This window comes from Apteryx rowi, unplaced genomic scaffold (assembly GCF_003343035.1).
Source record: "Apteryx rowi isolate R43461 unplaced genomic scaffold, aptRow1 scaffold_79, whole genome shotgun sequence".
NCBI lineage: Eukaryota > Metazoa > Chordata > Aves > Apterygiformes > Apterygidae > Apteryx > Apteryx rowi.
In genome coordinates, this window is record NW_020451082.1 from 34416 (window position 1) to 53623 (window position 19208).

General features: G+C 39.8%; 1 protein-coding gene across 12 annotated transcripts in view; it reads left to right on the forward strand.

Moving 5' to 3' along the window:
* Window positions 1–19208, forward strand: part of RPS6KC1 (ribosomal protein S6 kinase C1) — an 86701-nt gene that overhangs the window by 23530 nt on the left and 43963 nt on the right. For all 12 annotated transcript variants that reach the window (XR_003257260.1, XR_003257259.1, XR_003257258.1 and 9 more), the window contains one exon: window positions 14916–15034. Coding sequence is in view for 7 of the 12 variants with exons in the window: in XM_026088864.1 (XP_025944649.1) it covers window positions 14916–15034 (119 nt within the window). In the remaining 5 variants the exon portion in view is untranslated. The remainder of the gene's footprint in view (window positions 1–14915; window positions 15035–19208) is intronic.

A 19208-nucleotide genomic window follows, 5' to 3' on the forward strand; every position in this document is an offset into this window, starting at 1 on the left:
TTGCAGCACTGTTGAAACATTATTTAATTTACATGGTTAAGTGAGGATTAATTATCCCCATTTTATGCATGGGGAGAGGCAGACTCAGGTTAACTTTCCAATCACAACAGGATTAGAACTATTTTTGGCTCCCAGCCTCTTGCATCTTCCACTGACCTGTTCTCCTTTTTCTAGCTGAAAGACACATACAAACTTAAATCTCCACACTGCTGGAGGAGAACAGGATTTAAAAAAAAACAAAACAAAACTCTTTGGCGTGTCAATGTATGTCTGCAAAGGCTGCTGTTAACTCACTGGATGCAAGTCCATGCAAACTTCTGTGGACTCTCCTTAGCCTTTGTCAGTCAGGGAACAATTTTTTCTTCCTCTTTTGCCTTCTAGCTCTTGAGAATATAGAGTGATAACTGCATTTATTTGTATTTTGTCCAAGAAGGGCTTAGAAGTATAAAGCGCAGGAAAGGGTTTGTTCTTTCCTGTAGTGAATTCAGTGTCTGTGTATTGTACTTCTGTCCTGCACAAATCAAACAAGTAGGATTATTATGCTGGCTTTATTTGACAGTGTATAGCACAGATATGTTATGGTGCTCCAGAGCTGAGCTTCAATGCTAATATACCAAGGCGCATACAAGCAGCAGCCTTTGCATGGCAGTAGTCCAGAGGCTCTGAATGGTTCTAGGGATGAAACTTACCTGCTGAGCTGTTTTAACAGGGGCTGGCAAAAAATAGTGGATAGGTTACTCATGAGAATTGAGGTGTGGGCCAAACAAATGTGCATAGCGTTTGCTTAAAGTGTCTTTTTACTTTTTGTAAAAGTAAATCTACCTCTTTCTTTTGAAGTCCCAGTGATATCAGTAGGGTTGCTGGCTGGTGCTTGTTGTGGCTTTTTAATAGTATCCTACCTTTCCTTGCCCATGTTATCAATGTGCTTTTCATTCTTGATGTTGAGTGTGTTGGCAGTCCTTCTGTTGGAGAGCCCAGCTATTCATTCTTTACTAATATACTTCTTTATAGGCCTGCATTCCATTTGGTTATGGTCTTCGGACCTCCTGTTTTGTCATAACCACTTTTGTCTTCTAGTCATGATGCAAGGCTGCTGTGATGCAGTTTCAAACTGGTGGTTGGAGTTTCAGCCTCAAAAACTTTCTTTATTAAACCATTGCAAACTGCTAGGGCATGAACACAAATCAAGCTGAGCTGTAGTAACTGCGCGTGCATACTTGAACTGTGGCAGTGGTTAAACGTGTTGGCTTTGAATCTGTGATAGTCCTTATGCTAATATGTTTACCTTGCAGTTGTGAAAGGCTACACTTGCATGCATGGTAAGTAACTGGCTCAACTGATGCACAGTAACTCATTAAACTAGGAGGAGTTGAGCCCTTCAGCTACAATTGCTAACATTTTCTGCAAGGACTCTTGCTTCTTTGCTGTTGACCAGCTACTCATCCAGCTACCTCACATGAGTGCTAATCTTTTTTTCGCACCCACTGGTACCCACGCTTTTCAGACTAAAAATATATCAAGGAGTCTCAGAAACATCTGATAAATACTCTGCCATGTTTGTTTCCCTGATGCTGCTCAGACAGTACAATGGGAGTTAATAACAAATTTATGGTAGTGGTACCCGTAGAGATGGGGGTTCCTTGGTGGATGAAGAGATGTATAGCTGGCACCTGCAAATTCTGTGCAGTCCCTGGCATTCCCTCCTTACAACGCGAAGGAGGGAATAACTAGACTGAATTGCTTTTCAGCTGGCATCTTATCCCTTGGGAGCATAAATGTACAGAGGCTAGTTTCTAGCAGTCAGCTTTCTTTTCTCCTTTCTCTGTGTTACCCTGTGTAGCTGTGGAGGTGGAAGAGAAATGAATGGTCATCCTCTGCTGGGCACTTCCCCTAGTTTTGGATAGATCCAATTCATCTTGTGTCCTGTTCTTTCTAGAGCTTCTGTAAGCTGGCAGGGAGATTCTGATGTCCTCTGTATAATGACAAGGCTGATTCAAACACCTTCCTAAACCATGAGTGCCTTCTAGTTATTCATGACTTTTACTCCTTATAGCTGCTTATGTGTCACTATTTTTAATCTAACTACTTTATGAAGATAATATGTTTAATGTTGAAATACGAATATTCAATATACCCTGCAATAAAACCCCTTAACTTAATCACTTTAGCTACTTAAACACACCTAGTTATATATTTCATACGAATAAAAATATGCCTCTTTAAAAGATAAGGATGGTGCAATTGTTAAAACATGTCTCTGGTCTTATGTGTAGTTGATTATTATTAGCCTATGTACGTATAAATATATACAATGCACACCAAGTTTCACTTTCAGATGTTAGTGTTTTACCTTACAATGTGTAGCCTTTCTTAGAATGGAGTGAAAGTGGCTTTTGCATGTAAAATGGCAATACATATTTTTGCCACTTGGTGGCACCAAGAAAATAGAAATTGACACCAAAAAATCGAAATCAGAATATGTAACCAGTGTACCAGGAAAAAAGGAAGAATCATCGCCAGTCCTCTATTTGAAACTTCTCTCAGAATTACCTCTGGAATATAAAGCCTCTAAGTTGGTTATACTTCTCTGAGAGATGAGCTTTTTGCCAGCTGCTCCTTCTCGCTTGGTAGAAGAAGATCTATTTATTACTTAAGGCTGGCTTATCAAAACGGTGTATGAGTAAATTTATTACTGCAACTTTATAGACTTGTGTAGTTTAGTTTGAAGTAGCTGGCTTCTGTAAAGGCAGTCAGAGTATGCTGGAGTCTTACATTTTTGATAATTTTCTTCTGAGTTGATGACACTAATGCTGGAGGAGGCAAGGTGTTGCATATGCTCACACCAAAGCAATGTCTGTCTTTACTTGGTTTTCATCTCTGTGTATGTATTCTCGGAAGTGTGGTGCTGTTAAATATACTGTGCAAACTGCCCATGTATTTTCTTGTGTTACCTCTTGCAGTGTTTTAGTGCTAAATCTTTTAATGCCTTGTTTACAGTCCTGCCAAAAAGCCTGATAAGCATGTCGCTTGGGCAGTGACATAAAGGCTGTGTGCGTTCGGAGAGGCAGTTGTGTAACTTGGGTTCTGGACATCTGCTATATAAACATCTTGGGCCTAATTCTGCTCTGTATATGCTCTCCATGTTAAATGTGTTTGGCACTGGGAAGGAGGAGAACAAATTCTTGAAGTGGGAGCAGAGCCCCTGGACTGCTGTTGAACTATCTGTTCCTTGTGTCTTTTTCTCAGTTTCATTTGTAACAAAACTCCTCRTATCCAGTGAGAGGGAATAGCTGCACTTGTTTCCTTTTTCCTCTGAATACATACAGATTCTGCTGCCTCTTTTGCATTTTCTGGGCATTGCTGTGTGCAAGATTGTGGAGCTTTTGGAAAGCAGGTCTGTAATGGGCTGTAGGACAGTGAATTAGAAAATGGTTAGGCAATTCTTTAGAAGCTGAAACCTTCTGGAATTCAAATTTTCCAGCTTTTCAAACATACTAGAAGATAAATATATTTATTTGCTAGAAGCTTTGGCTCACAATTATAGCTGTTCCTTTGTTTTATTAGCATGTGAGAGCACTTTGAGGTCATTGTATTGCTTCAGGCCTAGTGGTGGAAAAAAATACCCTAATCAATAGCGAGCCACCAACTTCTAGTCTGAACATTAACTGTATTTTATGCAAAGTTAGTGTTTTCCCTGACTGCTGTAGAGCATGGTTTATGTTGGGGGGAAAAAACAGATCAGGAGGCTGAAGTTATGGAAAGAGTAAAGGAAGGAGTCCTACTTGTGTTTGCTCCTCCTCCTTCGCCACCTCCAACCATTCTCAAGTTATATTCATCTTGGCAATCTTGGCAATATGAGCTTTGTGATAAAGAGGTAGCTAACGCTTTTTGCTGGTTTTTAGGAACTTTCAGCACATGATGAGGCAGGAGCATTTCAGAAGATGGTCAGGAACCTTCCAGCGATATGGTCAGTCTAACTTGTGTAGAAAAGTACAGGATCTGATCCGTAAGGTTAAGAAAGTAAGCATGCATTAATTGCAAGTCCATTACATACGAGGCTCCATGTTACACATTAACATCTGGATGGAGATGATCCATTTACTCTGTTGTAGATTTGGAGCATTTGTTTTTGTATGTGTAGCAGCTGCAGTTGGGTGCAATGAATATTGATTCTTTAAGGGATTGGTTTAGCTAGGCAACATGTACTTTGTTGCATGAAGGATGTGCTGCCTCTTAAGTCAGCTTAGCAGCTGCAAGCTATACTTTCCAGGTATCTGTGTTTTGCATTAGGTATCTACGACTTCTAGATAAGTTGTTGGTGTCTTTGAAAGCGGACTGCTGCTTTATGTTATTTTAGTGTTTATCCAGTAAACAGAGCCGGAACAAAAATTACAGAAATTACTGAAACCTCAGTAAAATGAATTTGACTTTTAACCCAGAAATGCCTATACAATGAAACACTGGGAACACTTTGGACAACTAGATGATATTTCTGGACATACCAAAACCAAACCAACTTGTATATAATTCCTGGGATTATGATGGGCTATGATTTGAACCTGTGATGAAGCCAGGGATGTAAAAAGGAGCATGCTTGACAGAGTGCCAAGAAGACAGTGCTTTATGAAAAGGGGAAGAAGAGCCATGGCTGTTTCATGAGCGTGTTTCTGGCTTCCAGAGTGAAAAGCACCTTTGCTTGTTTGTTGAAGGATGCTTATGAAGGTTATTTCTGTTACAACACAATAGCTATTTTATATTCCTTTCACTTGTTAAATTAGATCCTCTGATTAGTGTTTATCATTGCGAGTAACAATCTCTTGCGCAGTTAAACAGTGTCTTCTGTGAGTCTGTCTGGGCTACCTAACAGTTGTGCCTGATTAAAGCTATGTTTTTGAGGAAACAGTAGACCCGATCTCTGCGAGGTGGCAGGGTACATTGTTTGGGTATCAGCCAAATTAAAATGAGGAACTTTGTGCTAATATTACGCGTTTAAGATTGCGTTGGTGAGCTTAAGAACACTGCGTTTCCGTGGGCCAGGGAGGCATAGAGGTGATGATACATCAAGATGCATTGGGATGTAAGCTGATGTCTGCAGGGGAACCCTTAGAGTTGCACTAGGCCTCACAGGGAGGGATTAATGTTTCTTGCTGGACAGGTGACTGACAGAATTGTCATTTTCCCCCACCCAGTCTCAGACCTTTCTACTCATATGATGCATCATCACTGTCACCTTATCTGTTGTTGTAACTTTGCACTTCCAGGGAGCCTGGAACCACTTGAGACAAAGACTCCCTGCCCTGGTTCCTTCTAAGGAGCTGAAACTGTCTCTGTACCTTGCTTTTGGACTGTGAGGATGCTGTAGGACCTTTCAGACTGGGCTTTCCATACATAGTGCTACCCCTCTTCTAGTGGCTTGTACAACCATGACGTCGTAGGTTCTGTTTCAGTAGGTTAGATTTTTGTGGGAGGGCTTGTCTATTGGCTAGCAACTGAATTAAGAAAAGATGTTGAAAATATTGTGGTTTGCTTATATAAGTCATGTGCTCCCAGTGGTGCTGTAAACCCATGTTAATGTGGACCATGAACTGCTTATAACAGATGTGCATTGGCTTCCAAGCCCATTGCAGATTGTAGAGAGCTTCAGAGCAGACTTGTGCCATAGGATCCATCACATGGAATAGATGTTGGATGGATTACCCTGAGTAAAGCCATTCCATATACAAAATTACTGGGTTTATACACCTCATCATGGTGAAGCAGCAAAATATGGCATCAGTTAGTAAGGGTGAAGTCTGTTAATGTATAAATACTGCCAAATTCAGGTATGTAAAGAAATGTTCAAGGCAAAGTTTTGTTTAAACTTCAAGACTTCTCTGCGCAAAAAGGCTGATAAAGGACTGGGTTTTGGTATCTTCTGCCCAGCTTAGAGCCTTACAATACATGTACAGGTGACTTGTAGGAATGACTGTAATCCAACGTGTAGGGCATGATGCAGAGATGATTCTGAATGCAGTTACTTAGCATGTGACTGTTAAGCCCATCTTGTAGCATATTTATTCATTCCTTAAAAAAAAAAATCTGTTCTGTCTTTCATATCATGGGGGAACAGCTAGCTGCATTGGCTTGGTTTATCTGACCTTTTCAAGATATTTGAGTCTGTCCTTATGGCAGCTTCTTGCCAAGTTGCTGCTAAGGAGCTTGTGCAAGGTGCTCTGCAGCCTCTTTGACGGATGTCTCCTCCTTCCCGCAAAGCCTTTTATCTCGGCTGTTGTTAGCCAGCACTCAGCTACAGCTAAGTGCATTAATCTCCTTGTGACTGTTGCTATGTAGGGTTTCTACCTCCCATCAGAAGACCTAGTAGGGTTGCTACACTTCTTTCAACATATGGTGTAGACAGAACATACTGATCTAGTTGACAGTGCAGCTTCTGTCCATAGGTGAGAAAATTGAAGTCTCTAGCTGTAGAATTAAATGACTCAGGTGGGGTAGGTGAATTGAGGTGAATTAGCTGAAATAGGAAAGTTGCACAGATATGTTTAAGGGCATGATGCTACATGCTAATCAGTGTGTTTTTTTTTTTTTTTTTTCCTCCTGTTAAGCAGTTTTTGCTAATTTGACTTCCCTCTTTTCCCATCCTCCTTCCCTCTTTTCCCATCCCATACCTTAAAATAGCCTGTCTGGCTTCAGAACTGTATGGAAAGACTAGTATAGGTTTGATCTCTACAGGGCCTGCTGCTGGCWCTTTAGTTTTAGAGATTCAGGCTGTCAGTGACCCTTTTCCTCTCCTTAGTAGTGGAAAGATACTACTTCCCACAGTACTCTGTAATGGTACATATAAAAGAACATGTGAATTGTATTAATATATAGATATGAGTACTATCAGAACAATCTCATAGTTGTTGTTGTTTTCCCATTTCTGTTGTTCTTTATTTCTGCAATACTTTATCCTTCAAACAAAATAACTTCTAACTTGAGGGGTAGGTGTCTGTGTGCCTGGGTTTCCTCTGCTCTGAAACAAGTAGTGTTTGTGGTTGCTAATTCTCAGTCAGACTAGTTCTTTTAGTTAAGGAGGAAGAGTGCAGAGAAGTTTGGCAATCTTTTCTGTGCTGGTGGCCTGTGTAGCTACTTTCCTTGCTTGGGCTGTCAGAGCGCTCTCCTCCTGTTTCTGTGGTGCCTGTGTTGGAGGGCATGCTGCTGCTGTCACCATTTTGTTTTCTTATCCATGCTAGGATGCTGCTGCTTCTCCTTCTGTCTTGCACCAATCAAAATCACAGATTTTTTTTCCTTTATTTTTACACACTTTTACAGGAAAGTGTCTAGGGATATTTCTCCCACCGTGAAATCCTACTTTGGTGAAATGCCTTGCAGTTGAAGACTACAGCTTTTAGCAAATGGGTGGGAAATGAAGCTTTTCCTCCCTGAAGTGCGGGATGTGTGCTGTGTGACCATCCCTTTTATATTTTTCCAGATAGTCATGCATGCACTTGAAAAACTACCACCTTAGGTGTTTCACATGCGAATTTCTCTATAAGCAGATGTTTGTTGATTAACGTTTCTGGAAAGCTATTTTTTTTTTAATGATCTTGAGTCTTACTGAATCCTGCTTATTGGTCACTCGAGCATACTTCACCCAGATCATTCTTCTGTGTAATCTTAACTTTTGCACATATACCAACATTTTTTTTTTCTCCAGAGAGATATTTAGATAGACGTTTACACCACCTAAGATAAACCTTAGGTTTGCTATAGGATACAGAGTTGTTAACTTCTCAGGAATTGAAGATCTGCATGTGTCTAGAGCAACCTGCGTTGAAGAAGGCGTGTGTATAAAAATATAGACGTAATAGTTATAAACATACTGGAAAGTTAGAAGGAGGATTCTTAGGTGTCCACTCACTGTCACACATTTGTTCTTTAGTGTGTGTGGTTTCATTTTTAAGCTGCTTTTCTTGGTTGCTAGAGTGCAGTACTGTCCCAAGTCTTCAAAAAGCAAGAAAGAATAGTTCTGATGAATGTGGTGCGTCTTAATAATTTCTGACTCTTTCAGAATATTAAAAAAAAGGAGAAGGAAAAGATGACTTCAAAGTATTTTGTCACAGTGTGCTTACTCTTGGGGTTATTTCTTAATATTTATAGTCTCTTTTTAACAGTATAATTTGGCTACCACCCCAATGTAAACCATTGTTAATATAATATATAGCATACTAGAGATGACCAGCTAGCGGGCTTATTTCACAATTCCAAACTGCCACCTGCTGCTGAAAGCTACAGCAGCTCTTTCCTGGATCCTGAAGTGTCCATCTACCCAAGCATCTGCCACGTTTCACTCTTGTAATTGGCTGAAAATAAAAGCTTGCCCACTCTTTGCGAAAGTTTGTGGGGGCTCATTCGTAAATCAGCAGCTCTTCCCTTTTCTGAAATAAATGTTGGGGTTATAAAACTGTGTCCAAAGTGGTCACAAATTTGTGCGGGATTGAGTCGCATTGTCACTTACAGTGTGCCCGAGCTTTTGTTTGGCTAATATGGACAAAGGAGTCTGCTTCACATGATGTAAGAAGTGTTTGCCCTAAGAAGAACAGAGGTCCTCTTGAACCAATTAGGCAAAAATAACAGCTGGGCTACCCACTAATAAGGAAGGTGCTGCTAAACCTCTTTTCATTGTGAGAAGAAATAAATCTTTTAAGGCTTACTCCCTTGCATTTTTATAGAGAGCAATTCTTTGAAAAATTCAGCAATCCAGCTGGGTGATATGTGCAGGAAGACTGTGAAGAAGATAAAGAAACTTTTAAAAATAAAAAATGGTATTATAGCTATTAGATTTGGCAATTATAAATGTTTCATTGAAGATTTCAGTATTTAGAGAAAGTTTTACTGTTTAAATTGTTAAGTACATGGAGTTTGGGGTTAGCACAACAGGCAGTCTCCAGCAAGTTCCTTGTAGCCTGTTCTGCCAGAGGATATTCCTTCCTGAAGCACATCTCTTCTGATATGTCCTTAAACAAAGGCAGCCCACATGTATTTTTAGTAAGTCTGAGAGAAAAGCAGGAAGATTGGGAATGAAGAGGTTGCAGAGGATTGGGAGAAGCAGTGCTAACTTAGTCTTACCTCTTCTGTGGAAATAGGTACAAGCTGGCGAAGCAGCTGGTTAGAYGGGGAATCCACTGAGGTTCTCGTGGCAGGTTGACCCTTCCTGAGAGAGCCTGTCATGCACCGCGAGGCGGCTCTGGAGGTGGTCAGACACAAAGGACGGAAGGAATAGCTGCTATAATACCTTGGGTGGGTAGTATATACTGTGATTTACTGAACATGTGATACTGTATGTGTTAATGGCAAATGATGGCTAGAGCTATTTTTGTTTGTTGCCGTCCAGTAAGTCCATGCGACTTCATTCTACCTTGGATCTGCGGAGAAGTGTTAACTTATCACTAAACTCTTAATGGAGCAAGTTTAAGAGCAATTCTTCCATGCATCCGAGACATGTTTTGTCATTACTGTAGATTATTTGGAAACAAGGACAGATTTCTCTGTGGTTCTTATCTCCCAGATTTTGTTGTTGTTGTTTGTGTTTATTGCATGTGGTCACCTTTCATTAGCTTTTTGCTATTAACACCTCAATGTAAGTCATTTTCCTAGATGCTACAATTATAGAGGATCTGGTACCTGAATAAACAGCTAACTGAGCTGTTACTTAACACTTCAGCATTGAGTTAGTTAATTTTTGAAAGATACATACTCTTCTGAACAGCCATGATAGGCAACTAGAAAACTCTTTGTAATATTGCTACTTTCCCAGGTGATACTGCTGTATACATACTGTGGAAATACTTCTTCTCTGTACTTTTCGTTTGAATCAATGGTCCATTGGGAAAGCAAGCAAGTCAGAGATGAACTCAGTGGCACAATTTTTCTGATATTTGTGGCTTTCTTCTGCCAAACCCTACAGATCATTTGAATGCTGTAAGGAAGGTCTCTTTTTGTAAATACGTTGTAACTGAACCATCCTTAGAAATAAAAATTAAAGAACAAATTTTAAATCATTGGCTGCTGTCCTAATGTTCTGGCTATGGTTACTTTGGTCAGTGGGTGGCCTGGCCAGCTTTCCAAAGCCAATTTTCATTTTAAGATATTTTTATTTCTTTCAAAAAGGCAAAGCCTTTGGAAAATAAGGGAGCAGCCTGCTTGTGCTTGTGTAGATGAAGGCTTATATGTGCAACAAAGTAGCTGTAGAGTTTTTATATTCTGTTTGCAGTAGTAGTAAACAGAGCATCTAAAATAACCACTTGCACATTGCAACAAACACATCATCATTTGCTTAAAAAGAGTTATAATTACAGTTGACGAAGCATGGACACCATAAAAAATGCATTAGTTTGGCTTGACACATTAATTACCTGTTTTTGCAGATGTTTTTATATATTGTTGTGTGAACAGTTTACAAAATAATTACAGGAAAGTCATATGGAAAATAAACTAAGTGGGTGGTTTCTCGCCTTAGTATTTTCATTCATGTGAATCTGTGTGAGGCACAGCTGCTCTGCAGCAAATGCAGAGGGAGGGAGGGAGGGAGACGAGGAATCTTGAGGGGGTTTTATTCTAAAGTCTCTATCATCAGCATTACTACGCTCTTACATCTCGCTCTAGCAGCGTAGTTTTTAAACATGTAAAATGACATTGCTGATTTAATCCCAGTGATCAGGAGGGGGAAAGCTTTGATCCTGATCAGATGAAACATAAATCTTCTAGTATCTAGGAAAATAAATGAAAAATCAATATTATTTTAAGCAGGATGAGCTTTTATGAGCAGTTGTAAAGATTCATCAAAGGCTTTGACACAATTTAAGCATTTCCTGTTTGCTGCTGTTTAAAGAAAAATGCCTTTCAAGTTATAAATTCTAATTAAAGAGAGATACCTCTTTAGGTTATTGTAGGCTGACCACAAAATGGAAATAAGAAGTCAATATGCTCACACAATGTTTAAATCAAATAGCTTTTATTAGAAATAAATTTGTTCATTCTTTTAAAAGTACCTGTCTTGGGTAACTTCAAAAACATTATCCCATAACATATTAAAAAAAATGCGATATTGCATTTTTGTGTGTTATGTCTGCCACACAGCTTTAATATCTGTTAAATATTCTGTGTTTTAAAACTGTGTCTTAAAACCAAATAAATCATTAAGCGAAGAGTTCTGTGACCTGAAATTTAGTGCAAATACTAAAGATTATTTTTAGTTTAATAGGCTGTTTATCGTCACTCATCACCCTGTGTTTAAGGATTGTTAAGTAACTTTTTTTTTTAATTTAAAAATTTTTTTGAATTCATATCCTGTATTTCTTTATAAATTTCTGTGAGATATTATTGGCTGTCTAAATAAGAAGTTGTATTAGAATGCATCTTTTTGCATTTTCTTGGCTAACCTAATACAAACAATAAAAAACCAAAATCCTACTTCCATAAATCTAATTCTCCTGTTCTCACACAGATGTGCACCTTGTGTTACAGTATTTAGAACCCGAACTGATAATGATCTTGTTTGTGAATGATGCAAAAACTTGTTGAGTAAATGTTTTGTTTTTGTTGTGAATCCACACCATCTTTTATGGCTGAAGATTTTAATGAGTGAACAGTTTGTAAATGCTTTTTAACAGATTACACGGGAAGGAAAAGTAGAAGGAAAACTGAAATTAATGTCTTGTGAAAACAGGGAGAACAAAGACAGCTCTAAAGGGACATCCTATCTTGTTTGCGTTAATTACTCTAAAATTACTGAAGCAATGAAAAAAAGGCAGTAAAACATCCACATTAAATCACATAACTAACAGTTAAGCAGTAAGCTTGACTTTTATGATAGCCTTAGACACTAACCTAGCAGTTTTCTACCACTTTGCTTGAAGAAAATGATGGCTGAAGAGTTTAATGTTGCTGTGCAGATGATTTGTTTTCCCTGAGCATCTACCACTTTGCGAGTCTAAGAGAATGTGGACTATCACCTGTGGTTTGGCACAAGAAAGTTTTGTTTGTTGCAGTGAGATCAAATGTAAAGATGAAAGCAAGATAGTCGTATTTTAAGAAACTGCAACATATTTTAATAAAAACTGTGTGTCTATTCTCCTCAGATAAAGCCAAATTCAAGTTCAAACAGTTGAATTTCATTTTTTTCCTGGATGGGAATAATACTGGCAGTCTGATCTAGGGGAATTTCACCAGAATCTTAGGAACTGGAGGTTGAGAGATGCTTGAGTTGGCAGAAAGGTCTCCTCTCTCAGTCATTTCTTTCACTCTAAGAAATTGGAACATATCCATAATATTGTAAGCTGAAAATGCACTGGATTTCTGACTGTACTTGGTCTGGGAAGAAGCTGGACAGTCCAAAGTATTTACTGAGAAAGGCTTTATATCCCTATCCAAGGAGGTAAAAATCACTTTTCCCCGCTACTGCAAGATGGGTAATAAGATTTGCAAYAGATCACCTTCAGCAGAGCTTGGAAGAGATCTTCAGTCTCTTCTGCTTATCCTCAATGGAGTCTCTGTGTTTGTAGTCATTATTGGGGAGGTGACTTATTTTAACAGAGTCAAAGTGACTAGGACTAGATCATGAAAAGGTGATGTGGAAAAGAGCCTCTGCCTTGATCACTCTGTGTTTCATAGGGTCCTCACTCTCTGACTCTAAGGATTGCTTAAAGCAAGGGCAGGCGGAAACAGTCTTGCTGAGAGTCTGCGATAGAGGAACTTTCTCTATTGTTCCCTGAACTTTCTAGAGAGACCTAGTACTTACTTTTGTTATGGCACAATAATGAAAAATTATGTCAGAAGAAGCAACATTGGGGCCCACCTTCCTCATTCAGTATCTTTCAAGTGTTTTGGGAAAATTGAACAACCGGCCAACTTGCTCCTCCTTCTTTATTTTAATAGCACAGTCACTGTTTAGCCAAATGAGGTCAACTGAAGGATCAGGGGTTGTCCCTTATGCCTTTTCTGTGTCCCACCAAATTCCTGAGAGGTGCATGCATGTGCACACACACACATGCGTGTGGCTGACCACAAACAGAGCAACGTGGACAGGAGGATAGTGCCTTTACAGACAGTTACGTAAACATGGACAGCACAAACAGCCCCCACCTTCTTTCTAAGCACTGCTGCTTAGGGAAAGACCCCCTGCTCAGGTCTGTCTGGTAGTTGGCCCTCAGACTCCTGCTCTCTCCAGTATCCAACTCTCGGATGTTTTGTCCTGCTCGCCTGCTAGCTTGGTGTGAAGTCTGGTAGTGTATAATACACACAGGGAATAGAGAGCACACTCATACAGAAAATAGTGAGAAATAGAGTTTAGTAGGAAGATGAGACAGATTGTGGTGGTCAGGTGCAGGGCTCAGCCAGAGACATGTACAGACCAGCAGCCTGCTTACACAAAATTGGGCTATTTAATTCCCACCCCTCCTTTTCCCATGCTTGTTCCACCCTGAGCCACCTTGACCCCTCTCTTTCCCCACCTTTGATCTTTCCACTAAACATCTCATGATATTTTTCGTGTTCCCACAGTACTGAAGGCATCCCACAATAAGTTTTACACAGTCCCTCAGTCCCCCTCAGACATCCCACAAGAAGTTTGTTCTTTCCTATTAGACTCATTCTGATAACCCACAATAATTTTGTTTTTTCTTATTGGTTCCAAAGTTTCTGGTTGAACTTCTTCAAGGTTACACACAGTGGTTCCTGTAATGGTCCATCAATCAATGTCTTATGAGTTCTAGTCTTTGTTACTGTCTCTGTTATCTGCTGTATGTTAGGGTTTGTGTATCTGTGTGTTTAATTTATTACCTTTCCTGTTCCTTGCCTTGTCTTTTATGTTGAATAGCTGTTAGATATCCTTGCAGCCACAGAGATGTAACTACCTGTTTGAGCATAGGTTTGTGAGAGGTGCTGGGTTACACCTGTCGGTTCAGAAACCCGTCACAGCCCAGGCTGTATTTCTGCAAGTCTCTGTTGACCCTTTAAGACTGGAAGGGGCTGTCAGTGCCATACAAAATCTCTGCCGTTGCTCTGAATTCTAGGAGAGTTGTCTGTCAGTAATGTTCAGCACAGTGTTTTGAATTCTTTACAGTAACAATTGTGGCTCACAATCTTTTTATCTTTGCCTGGCCGTTGACTGATTGGGATTTTTTCATCGCAAATGGAGAATGAAGAGCTATTTTAACCATATGCTGCTTGCAATCTGAGTGCCTAAACATAAATTCTGAGATTTAGAGTAAACATAGAATTTGCATTATACTACAGTATTTTCATCTCTTGCAAATGTTTGGATAGATTAAGCGTAGCATAGAGGATGTTCAGCCATCTAGGAACTGAAGTTGTTGGTGTGAGCACTTCTTCTCTTTGTATGTCACCCTGGGCCAGGCAGAAAAGGAGCAGCCAGCATCAGAAAGCTGTGAGGGAGAGGTCTTGGTCTCTCTGATGTTGACTTCTTGCTATTGATAGTATTTCTGACTTTCCTTTATTGGTAGGGAAGTTCATGTAAGAAATATGGGAAAAAAGTTTTTTCATTGTTTCTTTGTAAGTTCCTTGCTGTATCTTCTGTAATTCATTTTTATTTTTGGATGCAAAGTCTGCATCAGTAGTTTGTTTCAGTTCTTACTTTTGTTATCACAGGAACATATACCAGATTGCGGAAAATGAGATAAGTATTTGTATTTACCTTAGTCTATAACAAGATTTAAATTTTATTTTTCATATAGCTTTCATATATCTTACATATTTCAAAGTTCTATGACTCTATAAGATGCATATTTGTAGGTTTGGTTATGATAAACACGAATAATCCAAAGTATATCAAGGAGGTAAAATCAAAGCAGTCACATGCTTTGATTATTTAGTACCTCTCTCTCTATAGAAAAAAAATAATGTTTTCTTCCTCTATTGAGGTGAATCAAGTCCAACTCGTCGTGAAGCAGTGAAAAGGAAGACTGCAGAATACCTTATGCGTGCTGAAAAAATTTCCAGTCTCTACCATAAACCCTCTGAAGATGCATCCATTTCTATGGTAGGTTTTAATTTTTTTTCCTGAACCAGAATTTGCTATAATTAAATTGCCCTGTCTTTTAGCAGAGCACATTCAAGCTTGGTGTTTAAAAACTAGGTAGAATTTTCACTTACAGGAGGCCTTAACAGTATTTTGATATTACACTTCTATTATGTTGCTAGTTGGTTTCATTTCACAGCATTTCATAGCATTATGAAGAAAGTGCTTGATTTAATCCGGGCCTGGGTTTTTAGCATGCTTTCCTTCTACTCTGCAGTTGATGATGTAAGCATTATTAGTAATGCTAAAGWATTGAAAGGTAAAATAAAAAACTCCCACTAGAACATAACATTTCTTCTGACTTCCCCATGAGAATATTGCTTGGTCCTGCAGGGAGCGGAAGGGCTGTTGGTTTCTTTAGCCTCATGGATAATGGTGAAGCTCACTTGGGGGTTGGGGGTGGGGAGAGATGAATTTCTCACTAAATCAATGCTTAATTGAGCAAAGGGTCTTCCTGATCCCTTCAAATATCTATCTTGTTTGCGTTTGAGTCAGCAGCAGCTTCTTGATTTTTGAAGAGTTTCAGAAGCAATCCCCACCTTCTTAAGCAGCAACATCCTTATCTTTACTTGTACAAAAGACAAACAAAGCTTGTTCCAAGGCACCCTCAATAAATCCCTACTTTGCCCTTCCTCATCCAGTTCCTTTAGGACTTATCTGTTCTTTGCATTTTTACTGCAGTCTTGCTAAACTGTATGTGATTGTCAATGACTGCTTTCTTGTAGTAAATATAAAAGTTCCCAACTTCCTCTCTGCCTACATTTGTACCAGCTAAGGACAGAAAGGGCAGAAGATTATTACTCCTCATTTCGCGCAGGTCTGAGAGTGCTTTAAGGAGATCACTGCTGCTAAAATGTGAAGCCTTATAAAATCCAACTGTCTAATAAGTAAATTAAAAAAGCAAAATCACTGATTTTAAAGGATAGCTTTTTCTATGATGAGAACCCACAARCACATTTTTGAGGATGTTCTAAATGAGATATATTTTGTGAGACTTGGAGTCTTGCTGTTGCTATGAATTGTACTTTGAACAATACAGTACTTTGGACTGATATGAACTCCTAGTAGGTAGCCTTTCTTTGGGTCAAGTGCCCCTGAAAATGGGGAAGAATCTATATCGAATGAAAACTTTCGTATGTTTGGAAACCACAGAATAAGAAAAAAACCAYGAACAAGCTATTTCTGCTTTTTTATAAGTTTAAAAGCTAATTGTGGTTGGGAAGAAGGAAGAGGTAGGTTGTATTTCTCTATGTGAACTTGAGAGGTAAAGTATTTCTTCTCTTAGGCTGTACTGAATATGGCAAGTGCCTTCTTTGCAGATCAAAAGGAAAGCAGATTAATCGAGATGAGACACCCCCCCACCTCCAAAAAGGTGAGAATAGAAGACCATTCTCCTGTATAGAAATCCAAAATTGACAAGTTAGGGCAAATCTCACCTTGCACCAGCAAAATCTTGCCCTTGGCTTAATCTCCTTTTTACAAAAAAAGCAAGGTTTCTACCATGTGGCTTTGTTTTTACTAAGTTTATACATGTATTTTAATTCCTTTTTTTAATTTGTTGCTCTTTGTGACATAGAAACCTGACTTTTATCTTAGAGTTTTGGAATTTGCTGTCATGAGGGACAGATGGCTCTGATGGGTCATAGTGACTGTGGTGGGGACCAATTGTCTCTGAGTTGATACCTGAAAATGAATAGGAAGAGGGGCCTTATCTGTCAAAGTTATTGTAAGCATAGTGATAGCATGTCGATTCTTGGTAGATCCTCTGTGCTTTGGCTTTCAGGAAAGTGTCTTAAGGAAAGTGAGGAATGTGACTCTGTCTGCATAGTGGTGGCTGATCAGACCTAAGTTGTTGCACCTTAATTACTGCTTTCCTCTTTATTCCCCAAGCTAGTTTATCTTGGGGTTTGTGTGAATTATTCCAGCCTGTGCAGACAAAGCTAAGCGCACTGAAATGACCTGCATCTCTATACGTGTGATTCTTGGAGGATATTCACTAGTGGAATCATACAGATATTTTGTGTGAACCTCAAAAAGAAATTAAGTCTGTAGGGTACAAGATTAGTGTGTATGCATCTTTGCACCTTCACTTTGCATTAGCTTGGGGTTTTTCTAGCTGCCATTTACATGCCTTTGGTCATGTTAGGGCAAGACTGGTCTGTTATCACTAGCACCTTCTACTACTGTAGGTTGTGCCGACTGATATCATCTTTTGTTCAAATGCTGGTGCTTGGCCAGGATATGTATGTGCATGTGTGTTTAAATAACTGTACAATGCCTTCTTTGCCACTTGGATCTGTAAAGAGGTTTCCCATTACTTGTTCCTTGCTGAAAGTACACTACAGTCTTTGASAAGAACCACTACATTAGTATGCATATGAAGCTTTTACCAGAAGTATGGCCAAGTGTTGTTACACCTGGTAATTCAGCACAGTTGGAGCCATACAACTGAACTTGGTTTGCAAGAAAGTGAAAGACAAATACTGTGCCCTGGCAGTGCCAGTACCTATATTATGATGGGCAGAGTGTGGTTTTGTTGTGGGGAGCATGGTTTGTTGCAGGAAACTTAATGGGCAGTGAGGGTGCTCAGACTGACTGGACCTTGGAGGACGAGGTCGGACCAGTAAGCAAGAATGGACTCTCAAGGCAGAGTGTTCTTGTTCATGACCTGATGTTACAAGGCAGAACTGTTTTGTCACCCGTGTCTAGTGTAGATAGCTTTGTTCTTCCTCTTGTGGCCTTCAAGGAACCACCACAGTGACCAGCATCAAACTGGACTCACTTTGCCATCTTAGACATGATATTTTACTTCTTTCTGGTCAACCATGTTAGAGAAAATCCACTGGGGTAGAGGTAAGCTCAGAAGTGCAGATTCAACTACTGTCCTACACCACTTGGCCTCTCAGAGGTACCAAAAGTTCTGACTGCCAGCCATGTGCTGAGCCAGGTGAAGCAGTCTCAAAAAACTATGCCTGATAAACATACCCCAAGCCAGCCGTTTGCCACTTGAACACCATGCAACAGTAAAGCGAAGCAGGTTATCTCAGAGACTATGGCAGAGGAAAGTGAGCTGTTCTGTCATGGCCAGAAATGCCAGGACCTGGCTGCTGGGAAGACCAGAGAACTGCTTACGATTTCCCTAGAGGCATAAGCCTGTCCTTTCAAAAYTGAGAAGCAGAAATGATCTTTGATGCCATGGAAACCAAACAAAGAACAATAATAGCTTGTTACTCTTCTTGCCTTCAGCAAAAAACTAACAGTGTAGCCCTCAAGGATAGCATCCTTAGCAACTGCCTTACTGCTGTCAAGTCTGAGCGGTGAAGAGAGAAACACAAGAGGATGTGTTTGGAAAACTCTTGGCACTGTTAAAAAAAGGTTGTGGGCAGAGGGCTTAAGGATGGAGCGAGGTTTTCTTAAGGCTGAGAAGAAGCACAGGGAACTGACGCAACTGTGCCTGACCGTGAGCTGGGAACTCACTTGACAGGGTCTTGTAAACATCGAGAAAAGCTTTGCCATGACCCATAGGAGTAGGAGATGTGGAGGCAGCTTCTGGAGATTGTAAACAGAGATGCAGTCCTTTTGGAAAAACAAGCTGCAGCAAACACTCTCCTCCTCCTCCTCTGGTATGGCCCGGCAGCCTCAAGGGCCTTCTTTGCAGCAAACCCTTGAGAACACTGTATAACAGCAGTGGCAGGCCATTTTGCAGTTACTCAGGCTGTATTTTCTCCTGTGACCCTTTCTGAACAGCAGCTCTCAGGAGCCACCTCCAAGCCTGAGTGGGAACTTGCTACAACAGCCTTGAATGACATGGGATGGACTGTCAGAAGGCTGCAGTCTTACATAGCTGTCCTACAGTCTTACATAGCTGTCAGCTGCAAGGCCCAGCACAGATACTCATACAGGCTATGGGTGCTTTTTAACTTTGTTGGTATTTTTATAATGTGTATCAGTTTCACTCTTTGGAACTATTTCTGATTGCATTTATGCCTAATTTATTATATTCAGAATTGCCTCATTTTGCACCATTATAAAAGCTGTTGTCTTTTAAAATGACAACTATTTTCAATTTTCAAAGCAGGTTAGTAGTGAAAGTCACATGCAAGCCTGATGCCCAAGCAGCAAAAGCCCAGTCTTC